Below are 18,730 nucleotides of genomic sequence, written 5' to 3' on the forward strand. Positions count from 1 at the left end.
GGACTTAGGATGCATCCCAGAAGACCCCAAAAAGAGGTCAAAGAAACATCTGAACTGCCCAGGAAGCTGGTTGCTGTCCAATGTTTTGGTGACCGACTTCCCAGCTGCAAGACACTTCTCTGTTGAGGCTGAAAGTGTAACTAACACTCAGTAGTGGATCATGGGAGCTCCCTCTTAACTCCCCTGGCCCCAGAGCAGAAGGCTCTCCTTGTCTTGGCAAGCTCGGGCAGCCCTGTTCCAGTAATAGCTGGAGAGACAGGCTTAAAGCAGCTGTGCTGGAATCTGAGCATAGGTCTGTTAAGCTCTGAATTGATTTTGACAGATGTGCTTTGGGATATGTTTCTCCTAACACAGTGGTTTTGACTCTCTAGAGACCCTTGAGAACAGTACATGCTTACCTGATCCCTTTTCCTCCTCCCCTTGCTCTGAACATGCCCCCCACCGTTTTCTGTCTTGCAGCCATGGGGACTCAGGCAACAATCCTTTTCACCAAAGAGCCGTACTCCCAGGATGCCCTGCATGGCCGCAGTGCCATCCTCCGCTGCGAGGTGAAAGAGCCAGCGGATGTGGAGTTTGAATGGCTGCAGAATGGGCTTCCCGTTCAGGACACGGAGCAGCGCTTCAAGGAAGGCAGCAACCTTCAGTTTGCTGCTGTCGATCGGCACCGGGATGTTGGGGTCTTCCAGTGTCTAGTGAGAAACGTGCTCACTGGGGAGGAGGCCCACACAGCCAATGCATCTTTCAATATCAAGTGTGAGTGTGGGGTGAAGGCAACAGCCTGATGCTGCCCACTGTGGACAGGGAGAAGCACTCTGGGGAGGGCCTGAAGCTGGAAACAGCTTTGCCACACTGTTTGCTGATGCTTGTGGGGGTAGGGGCTAGGCACGGGTTGGACAGCTTGGACTGTGCAGGTAGGATTCCTCTCCAGCTAACATGTCCTCTAGACGTCTTGTGTCTTCTGGTGTACCAAGACTGTCAGAGATGCTTTCTTATGCTGTCATTCCCATTTGTATATATGAAACGGAGACATTACTGCACCAAGTGTGTCCTGGGCACTGCAGATCTTTTCAGAACACCTCTTATCCCTCAGAGAACAGCTACACAGAGCAAAGTTGGACCTTTGCAGTATGGGTGTCCCTTTACTCTGTGCTGGCTTGAGGGCTTATGCGTCTCTAAGCATGCTTGTGCCCTTGCTGCCTGCTCTGGTTATTTGTGTGTCACCAGTAATCATTACCTGGGCTCATTAGGTTTGGAGAGCCAGCTGTGTTGATATTCTTTGATCCTACAGGGATTGAGACAGGCAGTGTGGTGCTGAAGCAGCCGGCCAGCATAGCTGAGATCCAGCCCTCCTCTACAGTGGTGCTGCGGTGTCACATCGATGGCCACCCGCGGTAAGGGTTGCCTCCTGAGGAGTGGACCCTGCGAGGGGTCCCCCTGCACCTTGGCTGTGTGCTCTTCCCCCCTCTCTCTCTCTCTCTCTCTCTCTCTCTCTCTCTCTTTTCCCCCCCCCCTCTCTCTCTCCCTTCCTTCCCTGCCCTTTCTCTCTCTCCTTCTCCTCCACCTCCCCTCCTCTCTCCTACAAGAATTCAGTAGAGTCTAGGAAAGGCGAAAGGCAAGATTGAGCCTGTGGCTGAGCACCGTGGGAGAAGGCAAACGGCTTCCTCAGAGCCGCGTAGCGAGGAGCACAGTAAGAATGGGCTGTCACAGTTGCGTCACTGAGCTGCTTGGTGTGCTGCAGTCACTCTCCGTTGCTTTCCAGTCATGTCCCATCCACTTGGCTGCACGTCTCATGGCTTTGTGTCTGTGTCAGGGCCAGCAGCGGGGATGGAGAACCAGGGAAACGGGCCATCTCTGGGCTGTCTCCTCTGCACACCTGCTCTCTGGGGAGCCCTGACGGTGCCATGCAGCTGGTCACCTTCTTGTCCCTGTCTTGCAGCCCCACATGGCAGTGGTTTCGGGATGGTAACCCCCTCCCCGATGGCCGCAGCACCTATTCTGTCAGCAACAAGGAGCGAACTCTGACCCTGCAGAGTGCCAGCCCTGATGACAACGGGCTCTACTACTGCTGCGCCCGCAGTGCCGTTGGCTTCATCTGCAGCCAGAACAACTTCACACTGAATGTCATCGGTGAGTTGTGACCCAGCTGTTTAGGGCTGGAGGCTCAGCTGGTTTACTTCCCTGATAACAGCCTCCCCTCTCCCGCAGGACCAGGAGCCAGGCTGCAGGGGAAGTGTCAGGCTAGTGTGACTTTCTCTGTGCAAAGCTTCTGGCCAGAGACAGGCCTGGAAAATCCTGGCCAGATTTGAACCCTACCCTATCTACAGGTGTTAATTTGCCATTGTATTTTTCTGGAGCAGGTTTATGCTGTTGTCTCTGGTAGTGGAGCACCAGGTTTGGACCCTGGAAGCTGTAGGTACTGCTGGTTTTGCTAATATTAGTGCCACATGGGTAGATTCCCGTTGGCCTTTGGAGGCAAGACCCAAGGAGGGCAGGAAATGTTGATCTTAGAGAGGTATTTGGAACTGGACAAGGGAATTTGCAATCCAGTGACAACTTTGATCTGTTCGCTAGGAGCCAGGGTGCTCAGGGCCTTGCTGGAAGCAGAAGGGGTTTTCCCCAGAGCAGCTACCACATGCAGTCCTGGGCTCTGATTCCATAACTCCAGCCCTGCTGGAGTGTCGGTCTCCTTTGGGCTTGCAGGATGCATCCACCTCTTCTTTGAGCTTCCCCCAGAGCACTGGTGAGGGGACACAGGCCATTTTGTTCCTTTCACCCTCCTGTGGTCTCTGCCATTGCAGATGAGAGCTTTCCTCAGGCGGTGATCGTCCCACAGGACCTCATTGTGACCAAGAATGAAGAGGCCATGTTTGACTGCCAGTTTGCAGCCGTGCCCCCTCCCACTCAGGAATGGCTCTTTGAAGACAACCCCATCACCAACAGATCCAAGTAACAGGGACCTCAGTGATGTGGGCAGGGCTGGGAGGAGAGGGGCACTGTGTTCCGGAAGTGACAGAAAGAGGCCAAACCCTGTCTGTGCATGAAGGCAAGCATGCAGCATCAGGCTGGCCATGGGGATTGGTTTCTCAGCTTCGCTGGCTTGGGTTTAGTAGGGGCTTGGTCCTTGTGCATGGCTTTATCTGCAAAGGACTCTTTGTAGTTTGTCCTCAAATGAGTCCATGGGGCTGTCAGTTCTAGATGCCCCTGAATGATGGCCCCTACAGCTGGGGGTGTCTCCCAGCCCCAGATGTCTGAGTGTGGTGATTTCATGAAGCCAGGGAGTGCTCAAGCTCCAGTCACTGACTTGGGACAATTCACAGTCAGGAATGTGTCCCAGTACCAGATGCCCACATGTGGTGATCCCCAAATCCCCAACCCCCAGCATCTGCACAGCAATCACTGGGTGCACGGCTCTCTTGCACTGCCAGATACCAGTGCATGGTGATCCCCAAAGCCAGGAACCTTTCTGAGCCCCAGACACCTAGTCAGTCCGCAGAGCTGGGAACGGTGATCCTGGAGGCCGGCTGTCTCTCAACCGGACTGTGCAAGGCAAGCAGTGCTGCCCGGGTGCCAGATGCCCTTGGCCCAGCAGCTCCTGGGCGCCACCTTGTGCCCCCTGCCCCCTCTCCTGGCTGTTCCTTCTCTCGGAACTGGCCCAGTTTCGTGATGCATCTTTTGACGGGAGCCAGCTCTTCACCAGGAAAAAGACTTCTGTGAGCTCATTTCCTCCATGAAGAATGTATCCTGCCATCTCCTTGTGTATGTGTGCTGCTCCCCCCACACTGGGAAGCTTTGGCTCAGCGCAGTCTCCCTCTTGGTTTCATGGGCTCGTGTGGGACATTGCAGGGCTGTAGCTCTGGCCCATGCCCTGCAGAGATGCCCACTGAGCCCTTCTCTCCCCACGTGCCCAGGACCACCGTGTTCACCAACGGTTCCCTGCTGATCACCCAGGTGAGGGCTCGCAGCACCGGTGTCTATAAGTGTGTTGGCCACGGGCAGAGGGGGAAACCTCTTGTATTGAAGGCGACTCTGCGGCTAGCAGGTGAGGTCCTGGGGCTGGTGACAGGGTGGGCAGTGGGTCCCAGAGTTCCAGTGTCACTCTGGAGCTGTGTGACGATGGTACATGGAAAACTGCTTGGTTTATCTGTGAAATGGTCCATCCTTGCTGCCTGGATGAGGGGAGCAAATATAGCTTGTGCGCTCTCTACCTCGAATGATGCCTCCCATTTGAATGATGATGCTGGTGGGTTTCCTGCATGTTCCTGCCCTGTTTGAGCTCTGCTGTCTATTGCTCCTCTCAGAGATCGAAGAAATGGCACCCTTCTCCCCGAAGGTGTTGACGGCGAACCAGGGGCATCGCGTGTCCTGCACTGCCCCGCGAGGTGTACCCACCCCCCAGGTCTGGTGGGAGAGGAACCAGGAACGAATTCCCACTGCTGGCAGGGTGTACCAAGAGGCAGAGCAGCTTGTTTTTACCAGTATCACTGAGATGGATGCAGGGATCTACACGTGCCATGCTGCCAACAAGGCTGGAGAGAAAAAACAGGAGCTGAGCATCACTGTGGCTAGTAGGCAACTTTCTGAGAAGGGGGGAGCAGAAAAGGGGCTGGATGGGGGTTAAGGTGAGCTGGGGCAGCATGTTGCATCACCTCTCTGATACAGACAGGCACTTCTCTCATGGTTGAGCTGCCAGGCCCCCTGTCTGGCTGCACACTGCATGTCTGGTCTGCACTGGTGCTGGTCAGGGGGATAGTGAGTGGCCCTGTGTAACCCCTTGCCTTCGTGCCCAGCGGTACCCAAGTGGGTGGAGATGCCCAAGGACAGCCAGCTGGAGGAGAGTAAGCCAGGATACCTGCACTGCCTCAGCAAGGCCTCCCTGAAACCTACCGTCACCTGGTACCGCAACGGTGTCTCCATTTCTGAGGTGAGGTGATGGGGCAAGCCCCTGCTAGTTGTGGGCACTTCTACTGGGCACCTGCTCTGCTGCTGTTGTTTTTCAGCTTTTCCTAGGCCCAGCATCCCTGTCACCCCCACTTTGGCCATGTTCCTGGCACTATCTTCATCCCTCTGATGTATTGATACACAACTGGCTGTCTCTCGCCACTTGGCTGCCAGTCAGCCCTGTGCTTTTGGGACAGTGACAAGAGAAAGGTCACTGCAGCTTGTCTGAGTTCTCCATGTGGGTCTCAGCAGGGATATGTCTATCTGAAGCATGGTGTGGGCATGTGGAGTGTCAGAAGTGCCACAAGCAAGGGCTGAGCCCAGGGCTGGTGACAGTGTCATTTCTGCCCCTCTCCTTCCCTCCCTCTGGGCAGGACTCACGGTTTGAGATTTCCGACAATGGGACGCTGCGCATCAACAACGTGGAGGTGTATGATGGGACCATGTACAAGTGCGTGAGCAGCACACCAGCAGGCAGCATCGAGGGGTACGCACGAGTGCACGTGCTAGGTATGCTGACAGTCACCTCACCTCCTTCCCTTGTGGGGACCTCTTTTGCCTGGCAGGGTGCAGGTGTGATACCTGTGGCTCCAGTGCCTCCTGTGGCTGTGGGGGGTGTAAAACAGCACATCTGTCTATTGCAGAGAAGCTGAAGTTCACCCCGCCACCCCAGCCACTGCAGTGCATGGAATTTGATAAAGAGGTTACAGTATCCTGCTCAGCCACTGGCCGTGAAAAACCCACCATCCAGTGGACTAAAACAGGTAAGAGAGACTTGGATGTGATATGTCTGTTTCTGACCTGGGGCTCCAGGAACTTTGTCCCACCTCCAATGTGGGTGAAGCAGCGGTGCTATGGCTGCCTAGGAAGTTGCCATGTGGCACAGTGCTTCATGCATGACTGGTGCATCCATCTTCTTGTGTCCTGCAGATGGGAGCAGCCTGCCATCCCATGTCAGCCACAATGCTGGCGTCTTGTCCTTCCACAAGGTGAGCAGGAGCGATTCAGGGAACTACACATGCATCGCCTCCAACAGGCCACAGGGCGAGATCCGTGCCACCGTGCAGCTTGTGGTAGCAGGTGAGGGCTCTGCAGCAGGCAGGTGGGTTTCCTACTGAGCTGGCCTTGCAGTGGGTTTGCCTGGGCGGCACCCAACTGGCATGCCCCTGCAGAGAAAGCAATGTCTGGCCTGACCCCAAGCTGTGCCCTGTGGCACTCAAGTGTCTGATTTGTCAGTGCTTTGCATGCAGCCTCAGAGGGCATGTGCCTCTGTGCCAGTGCTGGCCCTGCACCCTTGTGGGAGCTCAGCACCATTCCCAGGAACTGATAGTGTTCACATTGGTCTCTCTGCCTTCAGTTTATGTCACCTTCAAGCTAGAGCCAGAGCCCACAACGGTGTACCAGGGGCACACAGCCATGTTCCAGTGCCAGGCAGAGGGGGACCCCATACCGCACATCCAGTGGAAAGGGAAGGACAAGATTTTGGATCCTGGCAAGCTGCTGCCCAGGTATACAGCCTCCATTCCAAGCTGAAATATGGTGCAGCCTGACGTTCCCCTTGCCTACTCAGTATGTGGGTGCCAACAGTGCAATCTTGGGTTCCCAGCTTGGTGGACACATAGTTGTCTCCATGTGCCAGGACCTGGACTCCCCTGGTCCCAGGATTACTCTTTCTGGCACAGCCTGCCAAGCTGTGATTGAGCTGCAGTCATTTGTTCTTGAGCGTTGCACAGCCTGAGATTGAAGATGATTGCACTAGGGACATGGGGCTGAGGCATTCTGGACAGATGGGGCTTCAGGTGCCCCAAGTCTGCCTCTGCCTTCTGGTGTTTGCAAAGAGCTCTATGTGTGTGATTGGCAGGATTCAGATCATGCCCAATGGCTCCCTGGTGATTTACGACGTCACCACCGAGGACTCTGGAAAATACACCTGTATCGCTGGCAACAGCTGCAACATCAAGCACCGCGAGGCCTTCCTATATGTTGTAGGTAAGGGAGGTGCCCAGTGTTGGGACGTGGCCTCCTGGGATCCCTGGCAATTCTAGGCCTTGCTTCTGGCCTTATATGTGGGTGCTGCATGTCAGGTCATGCCTGTCAGGTAGTCACAACGTCATCCCCATAGGGATGCAGCACAGTGTGCTGTGGGATGTGCCCAGCTTGCTGTGCCTCGATGAGGAGGTGGCCACAGCAGCAGGTGGAGGGTGGGGCTTTTCTCATTCCTACAGCACATTCCTGAGCAGGATTTGGGAGATCTCTCCACACCCTCATGTGGTCGGTGCTCTCTGCTCCACAGATAAGCCAGCAGCAGAAGAGGATGAGGGACTTGGCAGCCACACACCCTACAAGATGATCCAGACCATTGGGCTTTCGGTGGGGGCAGCTGTTGCCTATATTATTATTGTGCTGGGGCTGATGTTCTACTGTAAGAAGCGGAGAAAAGCCAAGAGACTGAAGAAGCACCCAGAGGGCGAGGAGCCTGAAATGGAGTGTCTGAATGGTGAGGCTGACACCCCTGAGGGTGGGGATTTCACTGCTGGCCCCCTATGCCTGTGCTGGAGGGTCTGAGGGGCAGGGAGTTCCCAGGGAACGGGGCGATTCCTTGCCCTTGGTCTCTTGCTCTTGGTTCTGTCTATGGCTGGTGGCAGAGACCTGCTACCAGGTGAGAAATAGGAAAGTCGGTGTGAAACCTGCGTCCCAGCCTGTCATGGTGGGCATCTCTTTCTGCTGAGTTATGTATTACTCCTGCATCCTAGCACCTGTACATGGTATCATATACACCAGGGGAGGAAAGGATCCCTATTGCAATGTAATGAAATAGTAGTACTCTGCTGGCCTCTTCAAATCACAGCTCAGCAGCTCCTGGTGCTGGAGAGAAGTTGTTTCACTGAACTCACTTTGTTATCCCTGAAACCCTTACAAGCTTTGAGCATCTACAGCATTCTCCAACAAGGACTTCTGGAGCATAACAGATTATCTAAAAATTCTCTCTTTGCTTTTCAAGCTTGTCACTTACTAGCTCTGCACTGGAACACACAACTTTTTTGTATGTCTGGTTGTTCCTGCGTGTGCCTTTTCTGGTTGTGCTGTCACCTTCCTGAGATGGGGAGCCCCAGACAGGATTTGGTGCATCCACCTTGCAGAGTGACACAGCTGTGCTATGTCTTCTTCCCAGCTGTGCCCCTGGCTTCAGTTCCCTGTTGACAGAGCTGGCTGAGCCCACCACTGTGGATAAGACATTGCTTTCCTTGGGCTTCACATTGCATCTTTGGCTGCACCTCCCAGTTCTCAGTGTCACTGCAGCTGGCCACAGCTGGCCTGTCTTTGCTGCTAGCTGCACTGGCAGCTTTGGCAAACAGCTGCCAGCAGTACCCCATCCATGTTGGCAACGTGTTGTACTGCCATGATTCCTACCTTCTGTGTGTCCGTTGGAGGATGTTTCCTCATGTCCTGTAGCAGCTGAGCTGCTCTTTAACAGCTGTTTCCATGAGACCCAGCAAATAGATTAAACTGGGTTCCCATTGTGCATGAGCTACAGGACTCCTTCAATGAACCCAAGAGATCTCTGGGGCATAATTTTCATTTCCAAAAGCTGTTTCAGCTTTCTCCTGACAACGTGGTTGTCCTTGCATCACTGATACTAGTGAGGACTTGTAAGTGATGGGGCACAGTCGAGTTTGCTGTCCTTAATCCTCTGAATCTCCCGATACCTCCCCATAAGTGCAGATGTTTCCCCTCCCAATTCTCTAGCACACAGCCATGACTTGATCACATGCGAATTGCTGTGAGGGCCTGGCAAAACATAACTGCTGGATTTGTCTCCTGGTTTTCCTCTTGCATTGGTACTTTGAACAGAGCCAAACCTCCAGAAGAGAAGTCTGGCTGTGGGGAACTCCCTGGGAGCAGGCATGTGGGAGCATCTCTGCAGCTTTGTGGTCTGCTGCTATCACTACTGTGAACTCTTTCTGTGGACAAGTCACAGGCAGCTCACCTGTGTCAGCAGGCACTGGCCAACATCATCTTCCTGGGACAGGATTTTTTTAAAATCTTTTTTGAGGTGGTCTCAGATTTTTATCTTGGCTTCTCTTTATTATATTTTTATTCTGCCAGAGTTTGCCTCTTCTTATTGCCTTCATCTGTAACCACTTTAGCTATCAGAGAGATGCATCCTCACTGCTACAAGCAGATCCAGCTGCCCAGATGTCTACATTCCTCTTCATAGCCTGTCTGGAGAAGTGGTTTGTGTTTGCTCTCAGCTCCATTGGAGTCATCCCACTCACCATAGTCTTCAAAGATCTGACTCTATGCCTCTTTTTGATATGGTCCCTCTTAAGCTGAAGTATCTCAGCACCTACCTCAGTAACTACAAGTATTCCCTGGCTGACTACCAGCTGACTTGTCCAGTGCCCTCAGAATCCAGAAAGATTTGACCTTCCTATGGATGTGCAGTAGATCCTTCCTATGGATTTCCTATGGCTCAGTCCACTCCTAACCAGTCAGTTTACCTTCCAAGGTCATGTCCTTGTTGTGCCACAGCCTCTATAAAAAGGGTGCTTGCTCTCAGTATCCCTCTGTCTGACTGTGCTGCTTTTTTTTTTTTTGGTGAATACAGACATAGCATCTGGGGAGGCTAATGGCTGTGGGGACTGATTTCTGAGGTGGCATGTGCTAATGTCTCTAGGGCAGGATGGCATTGTCTCTTTCTTCAGGTGTTGCAGGCAGGTGGGCAAAGTAGGCCATTTCTTTACACTTGGTTTGCCTCTGGATTGCTGGATACACAGATTAAATTCCTGTTATTTTGCAGTCCCCCTGTTATTAACTGCCTTTTCCAAGCTCTGTAAAACAGTCTGTTCTCAAAAGCATCTGTTCTTGCTGCCTGCTGGTGCTGTCTCTCAGTGGCAGCACACTCACTCTACAGCCTTCGGGATTTTCTTGGCACAGTTGCAGTGGTCTTCTTGTGTTATCTTCTTGGCATGAAGCTTGTAGTCTTAAGACATGATCAGTCATGAGTGCAGACAGCACAGGGTCAAACAGTCCTGCTGATAATTAGTGTAAAAACAGGGAGAGTTTAAGTAGCATCAAGTTTTGATTTATAGGATAGGTGGTGTTTTTTCACTATTGTCTTCTGCAAATCTTACTCCAGCATGTGAGAATGTACGGCTGTCAGTAGCCATGGCTCTTAAGTCAACATAACTCAGTGTTCACAGCTGCAGTCCTACCTGTGATAAAGTCATGGTCCCTGTCAGGGTGGCCAAACCTGCTCAGGATGTACTGGTACCTCTCTTGTACACCTTCATTGTAAGCATGAATGTACACGCACTGCTATACAATAACCTTTGATGGAAATTACAGGCAGTGGGATTCCTGTTGGAGTTAATTTTTTGTTGGGTTAAGTCTTAATTTTGTGATTTCCTTTTGCATGGCTAAGTGTTTGCCTAATGCTTGTTTCAGGACTAGCTGAAATGCAGTGTGCACAGTAGTACACAGAGTGATGCTTAAGAGTGTGTCAGCCACCTTAGCTCAGAGCTGTGCCCTCCTTTACATTCCAACTCCTGCCTTCAGCTTATGGAAAGTACCATTTCCAAAGTACCAGGTCTGATCCAAATTGATCCAAAATGCCTTTAAAATCAAGGTTTCCTATCTCTACAAGCTGCCTGTAAAATGCACGGTTCTCTGCTTTCTCAAGGCAATAATGTTTTGTCCTGTTCTTTGGCTTCTGTTTATGCTAAGGAAATTTCTAGTGGAGTTCCTGTGCAGAAAATTTGCTGGGATTGATTGCAAGGACAGCGCTTCCCAGCACTGCTTTAACGAAGCCAGTTAAAGTCCAGACTGATCTGGTCTTACGGGTTCAAGATTTCCGAAGACATGAGCATTGCTGGCTTGCTGGGAAGTGTGTAACAAGCAGGGACATCAAGACTCCAGCAGCTGAGGCCAGATAGACTTGAGATGCTCTTTGGCATCACGAGACTGTGCTTATAGTGAGCAGGGTTCACTCTGCTCCATCTCTCTGTCATGCCTCATCCTCTGCTGTTGATCTGCGGAGTTTTGTCAGTGGTAGTTTGGATGTAGCCACCGCTTTGGAATGACTGAATGGCATGGGATGGACAAGGCCAGATGGGGCTGGCTGGTTCTGGGACCAAAGCCATTGCTCAGCATCTGATTTCAAGGGTGGCTGCAGGGCTGCCAGAGATGAGGCCGGAACTGAGCCCAGAGGGAACAACTGCATGGAGGCCACTCTGTTGCCTGGGGCTAGACATCAAGCTGGGGTGCTTGGAGCCAGTTGTGAGTGTTTGGAGTGTCAGAGGCTCAGAAGGGGTTAAGCCCCAATGTAACATTCTCTGCACAGCCTGGCAGGATGCTGAAGCCATTTGTGCTTCCCTCACAGGTGGTGCTTTGCTGCAGAATGGGCAGATGACAGCAGAGATTCAGGAAGAAGTGGCCTTGACCAACCTGGGCAGCAGCTCTGGGGCCAGCAAGCGGCACAGTGCTACTGACAAGATGCACTTTCTGCGTTCCAACCTGCAGACAATCACAACCCTGGGTATGCTGGGCCACCCTGGCCCTGACCCCTCTCCAGCAGGAAACCTGACTGAAACCCCTAGCCAAAAAATGGAATGTGCTGGGGTACTGAGGGCCCTGCAGCCACTGGACTGTCAAATACACATGCTGTCCTAATACACGCTCTCTTCCCATGTGCTTCTCTGCACTTTCAGGCAGGGGTGAGTTTGGCGAAGTGTTCCTGGCCAAGGCCAAAGGTGCAGAAGATGGTGAGGGGGAAGTGCTGGTCCTGGTGAAGAGCCTGCAGACGAGGGATGAGCAGCTGCAACTGGACTTCCGTCGAGAGGCAGAGATGTTTGGCAAGCTGAACCACTCCAACGTGGTGCGGCTGTTGGGGCTGTGCCGTGAGGCAGAGCCACACTACATGGTCCTGGAGTATGTGGACTTGGTAAGGGCCCTACCAGCAGTGCCTGCAGTGAAGCAGGGGGATGACAACAGTGGCATGGGGCTTGCAAGTGTGACAACAGGCTGGCAGCACAGGGCAGGCGAGGTGTAGGGATACCAGGCTGAGCTTACTGCTGTTCCCAACTTGTGGAGGAGTCTCAAGGGGAATAAAGTTCTTCTGCAAGACCTGGAGGTGACTGTTCTTTACATCCTCCTGATTCCCGGTTTATGTCCTGGACTCAGCTGTGTAAGCTAAGCTGTGGGACTGCATGCTGCAGAATGGCTGTGAATGCTAAGGGCTATAGGCAGTCTGGAGTTTGTAGGAGAGAAATCAATCTGGGGCATGAAAAACCTCCTGGAAACTTAAGGCCTACTTGCCCTGATCGTAGCCAGTTGAGGCCCAGAAGCAAGATACTGGCTTGCCCTGCAAGGCAGGGACCATGGATCAGGAGATGAGGATCTGTGGGTCTGCCAAATCCAGGCACTGCAAGGACTGATGAGACTGGCCGCATGTAGAGATGCTGTGTCTTAATTGCTGTCTGTCTCCCAGGGGGACCTGAAGCAGTTCCTGAGGATCTCGAAGAGCAAAGATGAGTCTCTGAAGCCACAACCTCTCACTACCAAACATAAGGTGACAGTGCAGCTTCTGAAGTGCTGTGGGGTTGGGGACCTAAAGGAGGACAGCCAGTGCTGACACCTCTCTGGGGTCAGGTGTCTCTCTGCACACAGGTGGCCCTGGGGATGGAGCATCTCTCCAATGGCAGGTTTGTGCACCGGGACTTGGCAGCCAGGAACTGCCTGGTCAGTGCCCAGCGGCAGGTCAAGGTCTCATCCCTGAGCCTCAGCAAGGACGTGTACAACAGGTCAAGTGGGAGCCTGACAGGGGAATGAATGGGGGTGGAATGGCGCCAATCTCATTGCCTGTCTGTCCTGCCCACAGTGAGTACTACCACTTCCGCCAGGCCTGGATCCCGCTGCGCTGGATGCCACCTGAGGCTGTGCTGGAAGATGAGTTCTCCACTAAGTCGGACGTGTGGTCCTTTGGGGTGCTCATGTGGGAGGTCTTCACGCATGGGGAGATGCCCTACACTCCACTGGCAGATGATGAGGTCTTAGCAGGTATGTGGAGTACCTTGCACTGTCTCTGAAATTGTAGCCTTATTTCTTTTCGTGTGGTAAAGGTGGCCAGACAAGCTGTGTGATGTCCCTCCTCTTGACATGGCGCTAATCTGTCTGAGGAGGCTGTCCCAGCCTGCATGGAGAATTGCTGCCCTCCTCGCACTCCACAGAGAGGATCACAGCCCTTCCCTATTGCCCTTTGAACTTTTCTTTCATGCCAGGTCTGCAGTCAGGAAAGACGAAGCTCCCGCACCCCGAGGGCTGCCCTTCCCGCCTGGCCAAGCTGATGCAGCGCTGCTGGGCCCCCAGCCCTAAGGATCGGCCCTCCTTCAGTGAGCTCGCCACCACCCTTGGGGACAGCTCAGCAGCTGACAGCAAAGCCTGAGCATCCGGCCCTTGCTGGTGAAGGACGTGGCGGGATGGAAGGGGATCTCTATGTGCCTGGGGAGCCCCTGGCACTCCTGCAGCCCCTTGCTGAGCCCGACCCCAATGCGCCAGCAAGCAGCTCAGTGCCAGCAGCTGCTGAACTCAAAGCACAAGCCAGTGTACCCCAGCCCCACCTCCCTCCTCCACAGGTCCCAAAAGACAGCCCTTGCTGCCTCCTGCTCTCCGCCTGCTCAGCTCGGTGCCCTTAGGCTGCTGGTGTGGATGGAGCGAAGCTCCCCCTCATGCAGTGAGAGCTGGGGTGTCCCTGCTCACCACGTCCATACCTGCCGGCCTGGCCCGGCCTCCCTCTCCGTCCATCTGTGCTAGGCATGCCTGACTTCCCCACACCCCCATGGGTACAGGCCAGCCAACAGGAGCACAAAGTGCCTGGCATATGAAGGAGCTCACTACCTTTCCCAGTTACCCTGTGCCTTTTTTTGTACTATGACTCTGGGCAGAGCCCCCTCTCTCCCTCTCCCTCTTCCAGAGCGCTGACTCCTCCCTACCATAGTATTTCTGTTACTGGAATGCAGCCTAGAGTGGGTTAGTTTGTTTGCTTGAGTGGAGGGTACTGCAGCCAAGAAGGGTTGGGTTTTGTTGGGTTTTTATGTGCTGCTCTCAATAAAGAAGGCGCTTTTTTTTTTGGTTTTTTTTTTGTCTTTGTAAGATGCTGCTGTCAGATAGCTGTTTTCTTCCACATAGCTCCTGGGAAGGGTTGGGGGCCAGTTCTTCAGGCATCTGTCTCCTGTGTTTAGACCTTTAGCCCCCTTCTCAGATGAATTTGAGCTTTGTGTTCCTGAGAGAGCACTTTGCCTCAGCACCTACTGTCTCTCTGGGCAGTCATGGGTTGCCTTCCAACAGGAACAGGTGTCTCAAGAGAAAATGTCCCTCTCAAACTCCAAGCAAACAACCACTTATGGACACGTTGACAGTCTCCCCCCAGTTCAGGTAGTAATGGGATTTGTGCACATACCTCTGTGGCCTGGGGCAGCTTTGCAGCCAGCACTGGGTTGTGTTTTTGCACAGCTGCTACTACTTGAGGAACACAGAAGCTAGTAGGGCCAGGCCTGTATGGGGATACTGGGGGAAATCCTGCTGTCATATGTGGTCTGCAACCCTCTCTGTGCTAATGGCCCAGAGCAGTGGCACAGGGTCCTGGCAGTCTCTTCTTGGGAAAAGAAAGGTGGGCAGATAACATACAAGAATCCCCAGCCCCCACAGCATGAACGTGAGCCAAGTCCCTTGGAGACATAGTGAGATGCAGGGCTTGACCAAGATGCAGACCAGCAGTTTCACTTGCTGCTCAGCTCTGTGTTGGGGGGGTTATAGAGACAGATCTGAGCTCTTCCAGGAAGCCTACTCAGGCTGAACTGGAGGTGATGGACGTAAGCTGCACCAGGGACTTTCATATTGGGTATTAGAGAAAATGCTTCCCCTCGAGTGTAACAAAGGTCTGAGTCCCAGAGAAGCTACAGCATCTCCATCATCATCATCAGAAATGCTCAACCCTGGACCACTTAAGTCCTGAACAATCCAGTCTAGATGGCTCTGCTTTAATCAGGCATGGACCAGAAATGTCCAGGATCCCCTTCCCACCTCTGCTACCCAGAGAGGCTGCGGAGATACTGGAGGGTGAAAAGGGCTCATTTCTTGAAGTGTGCTAGCTGACTCTGAGCTCAAATTTGGTCCAGGAAATGGCTTGCTTGGAAACTCTGCGAGCAAGTTTGCTGGCCATAGAACAGTTATCGAAAGTGTTTGTCTGTTTTCCAACACTTGTGTGTTGCAGCTGGGAGCTATGGAGTCTCCCCAAGCCAAGGCCTCTTGGCAAGCTAAGACTGGCAGTGGCTGGGTGTTGGGCCCCTCTGTAGAGGGTGACAACCACGTCTAGTTCACTAGACCTAGTGCTCCTGGTGGACTTGGCTGCAGGTTACTGCCACTCTGAACCCTTGCTGCCTACGTGACCAGATGGCCTGACCACAGCCTGGGACTGGTGGCAGTGCTGGGAGGAGCTGTTATAGGCTGTGTCAGGATGTGCCTTGCCTTCTCCCCCTTGCAGCTGCATGTCCCTCTTGTCACCCCCCAGTCCTCTCTCCGATGTGCACACAACCCTTTTGAAGCATGAGTGTTGCAGCACTGCTGCGTATGTGCTCTCAAACTTGCAAGTGACCTCTCACATTTGCTGTTTGCTGTTCTTTTGTTCCATTTCTCCCATCCATCCTGTTCCTGTGGACTTTCCTATCTGCTGTCCTTCGTTTCAGGCAGGACCACTGCACCCTTTGGGCTGATTCCTGCAGCCACTTGCAGTGGTCTAGCCAAGCAGAATCTCAGTGATGCCATAACTAGAAAACAGAGATGCCAAGGATTTTTTGGGTAACATCCTTGTTCTGGCAGCTTTATTCATGCAGGTATCTTGTGTACTGGGAGGGAACACCATGGCTGCAGTGAGCTGTTCAGTGATCAGTGTCAGGATTGGGTTATCTTCTTTATCCCAACACATCCTGGAGGCTTGAGTACCTGTTTGCTGTGCAGTCGAGACCTGGTGACTACAGGGAAGCACCCAAATGGAAAGTCATCAAAGCTAGGACAAACTCCAGACCCAAACAGTGCTGAGTGACAGGGGTTGGGATTGTGTATTTTTGGAAGTGATGTCATGAAAATGTTCTGTATTCTTGGGGATAGGACAGATGTTGGCCAAACTAATTAGAAACAGCAAGCTGAGCAAATACAGTCCTAGCCAAAGCCCCTACAGAAGAATGAGAGGACTTGGGCAGTTGGCAGAGGTGGGATTTAATTGCCTCAGCCCAAATTGAAGGAACACCTTAAAGATGTGATTATCCAGGGCCAGGAAAAACAGCATGGCTCCATCAGAGCAAAGGTTCACCTAGTGGGCCACCTTCTGTGGCCAAAATTGAACATTTACTGAACAGTGTAAGAGAAGAGCAAGCACAGGTGTATGTTAGTCCCAATAACAACTCCCTAAAGCATTAAGACCTCCAAACCAGGCATTTCCAGCAGTCCTTGATGTTTTTTCTTGCCAGAAAGTTATCCAAGTTCCCCTTGCACCCATGTATACTTTGAGCACCCCTGATCAGTGAATGCACAGATCTACTGTGTGGCTTTTTGGTTTACTCCAATTTCATCTGTTGCCCTGTGGATCTTCTGCAGCCCTGTGTCAAGCACCTGTGGGGGAACTAAGGGGCCTTAATGGTCCTAAGCAGCCTCAACTGGGACTTCCACACACTCTTGAGCTGCATTTAAGCTCAAGCCTGGGCCTTCAGGTTTGCGTTGAGCAACTTTGTAGGCGTTCTTGGTTTTGTCTTGTACATAAGGCACATAGGCCTTATTATCCAGTCCTGATTTTGGCTCTCTCTCATGACTATGTAGATACTGGACTTGGTTCATTGTTTGCTCTGTGGATGGACCCTGATACCGACACTTGTCTCAGTTCTGCTCAGGTACTGCGGAACCTGTTCATGAGGGCATGGGGTCACCCTTAGTGTCTAGTCACCCCTCGTGGAGCAGCCCCATTCATGCACCCCTCTGCTGACCAAAAAAGCGCATTAAGAAAGGCCCTAACCTAGTTTTACATGTGCAGCAGTACCACCATTCTAATTGTTACTGCTCATAGAAGAGATCTGTCTGTTAAAAAAAGAGCAGCTATCTGTACTCAGCAGCAGTCAAAAAAAAGCAGCTGAAGTATCAGTAGTAGGAAGATCGGGAACAGGATGGAAACCATGAAACCCCAGCACCCAGTGAAGAGGGTGTTTAATAGTTTCCCAGTTGAAATATGGATGAAGAGCTGGAAAAGGATGAAGAAGGGCTCGTTGCAATGGCCTAGAGGAGGATTGAAAAGGGGGCAAGGAGGGTTGGGGTGATGCTGGGGGCATCTGGCAGCTGGACCCATGCTAAAGCGGAGCCGTTAGGCAACTTGTCCGGAAGGAACCTTGTGAGTAATCAGGTTAAGAGGCTTTTATGGCATAGTGTTAAGTGCTGTGCCTGAAGCTGTTTAAGAAGAGGGTTAGAAATGGGAATTTTATGACTGGGGGGTTGTAAATGAGAATAGCCCTGAAGATAAAATGGGACTGTCAAGTGGTTGAAGACCTGCTTTAAGCTGCTTTCATTGTCACTGCCTGCTGGTTTGGTTAGGGAGGGCGTGCTGGTAACTTGTGTCCTGTGATGGTGGCTTGGGGACACAGTTTGGCTCTAGAGCGTGCATCTGACTGCCCTGGGTGAGAGATTGGCATCCCTGGAAGCTGAGGCAGGCTCTGGTCCTATTCAGAGAATAAGCAGGACAAGTATCTTGGAAAACATCCCCAAGATGAGGCCAGGGAGGGAAAAGATGGCAACAGAAGGGATGAGCCAGCTCTCATCTCTTGCCTGTGTAGACCCTCCCGCAGCTTGGGGAGCAAAAGGCCTCCACATGGCCTGCCATCAGAAGGCCCAGGGAGAGGAAGGGAGTGTGTAGCCATCTCATGAACAAGAGAAAACCAAATTCTGGTAGCCTGCAATGGTTGTACAGTTGTGCTAGGCACGCAGACTGGCCTGGCTCTGGCTGTCAGATCTATGTGTTTATTGTTCCCAGTCTAACTGGTGCCTCAAGCCATGCAGAGGGTCTTGCTGATCTTTTCTCAGTCTGGCATGACATAGAAGGGCCTCAGTCTCACCTGTGCTAGGTGTAGTTTGTGCTCAGCTTGAAGGGAAGGTGGCCAGGGCATGTGATGGAGGCATGTGAGTTCCAGCAGCCCTGCTGGGAGCTAAAAATGGCATGTGTGCTCACTGGAGGAGCATGGCTGACAGGGAGGAGGGGGAGGCGGTGGTGGCAGTGAGGGGCGTGTTTAGTTTTGCAGTTACTCCCTTGCTCTGTAGAAGGTTGGCCCTGGGCTGTGGGGAGACAGCTGTGAAGGAAGACTGGTGGCAAGCGTGCATGTCCTCTGAGTGATGAGGCAGATATGGAAAAGGCTTGTGCAAGTTGCAGAACCTTCCGTGGGGTGCCCAGGAGACAAGATGGGCCTGTGGCAGGGCTGGTGCTGTCACAGGTGAGGTCTTGCCCTGGGGTGCAGTTCCTGTTTGTAGGACAGGGTGTGAGAGAGCCCTTTCCTCAGCCAAGGATGTGACTTTGTTCTCACAACTTTGAGCTCTGGGGCTGTGGTCCCTCCTGCAGCTTTGCTGACCCACAGGCAGCCTGCCTTGCACACAGTTGTCCTGGCTATGTGGGCTGTCCCTCCTGTGGAGGTCCTGGGTCACACCTGGGCAGAGGAGGTGACCTGTGCCACCTGCTAGGAGCCCTCTGATCTACAGAGCAGGGGTG

General features: G+C 52.8%; 1 protein-coding gene across 1 annotated transcript in view; it reads left to right on the top strand.

Annotated features, from left to right (window-relative positions):
* Window positions 1-14,070, top strand: part of PTK7 (protein tyrosine kinase 7 (inactive)) — a 37,493-nt gene extending 23,423 nt beyond the window's left edge. The window contains exons 2-20 of the mRNA XM_027742855.2: window positions 460-753; window positions 1,289-1,391; window positions 1,937-2,127; window positions 2,799-2,946; window positions 3,909-4,039; window positions 4,299-4,565; window positions 4,788-4,921; window positions 5,313-5,448; window positions 5,583-5,702; window positions 5,869-6,018; window positions 6,296-6,446; window positions 6,800-6,927; window positions 7,232-7,435; window positions 11,321-11,476; window positions 11,649-11,881; window positions 12,428-12,508; window positions 12,589-12,740; window positions 12,818-12,996; window positions 13,218-14,070. Of these exons, the coding sequence (XP_027598656.2) occupies window positions 460-753; window positions 1,289-1,391; window positions 1,937-2,127; window positions 2,799-2,946; window positions 3,909-4,039; window positions 4,299-4,565; window positions 4,788-4,921; window positions 5,313-5,448; window positions 5,583-5,702; window positions 5,869-6,018; window positions 6,296-6,446; window positions 6,800-6,927; window positions 7,232-7,435; window positions 11,321-11,476; window positions 11,649-11,881; window positions 12,428-12,508; window positions 12,589-12,740; window positions 12,818-12,996; window positions 13,218-13,381 (3,122 nt within the window). The 3' untranslated portion in view covers window positions 13,382-14,070. The remainder of the gene's footprint in view (window positions 1-459; window positions 754-1,288; window positions 1,392-1,936; window positions 2,128-2,798; window positions 2,947-3,908; window positions 4,040-4,298; window positions 4,566-4,787; window positions 4,922-5,312; window positions 5,449-5,582; window positions 5,703-5,868; window positions 6,019-6,295; window positions 6,447-6,799; window positions 6,928-7,231; window positions 7,436-11,320; window positions 11,477-11,648; window positions 11,882-12,427; window positions 12,509-12,588; window positions 12,741-12,817; window positions 12,997-13,217) is intronic.
* Window positions 14,071-18,730: the final 4,660 nt, after the last annotated feature.

Source organism: Pipra filicauda, unplaced genomic scaffold (genome assembly GCF_003945595.2).
Source record: "Pipra filicauda isolate LSUMZ 115617 unplaced genomic scaffold, ASM394559v2 scaffold419_size605101_pilon, whole genome shotgun sequence".
NCBI lineage: Eukaryota > Metazoa > Chordata > Aves > Passeriformes > Pipridae > Pipra > Pipra filicauda.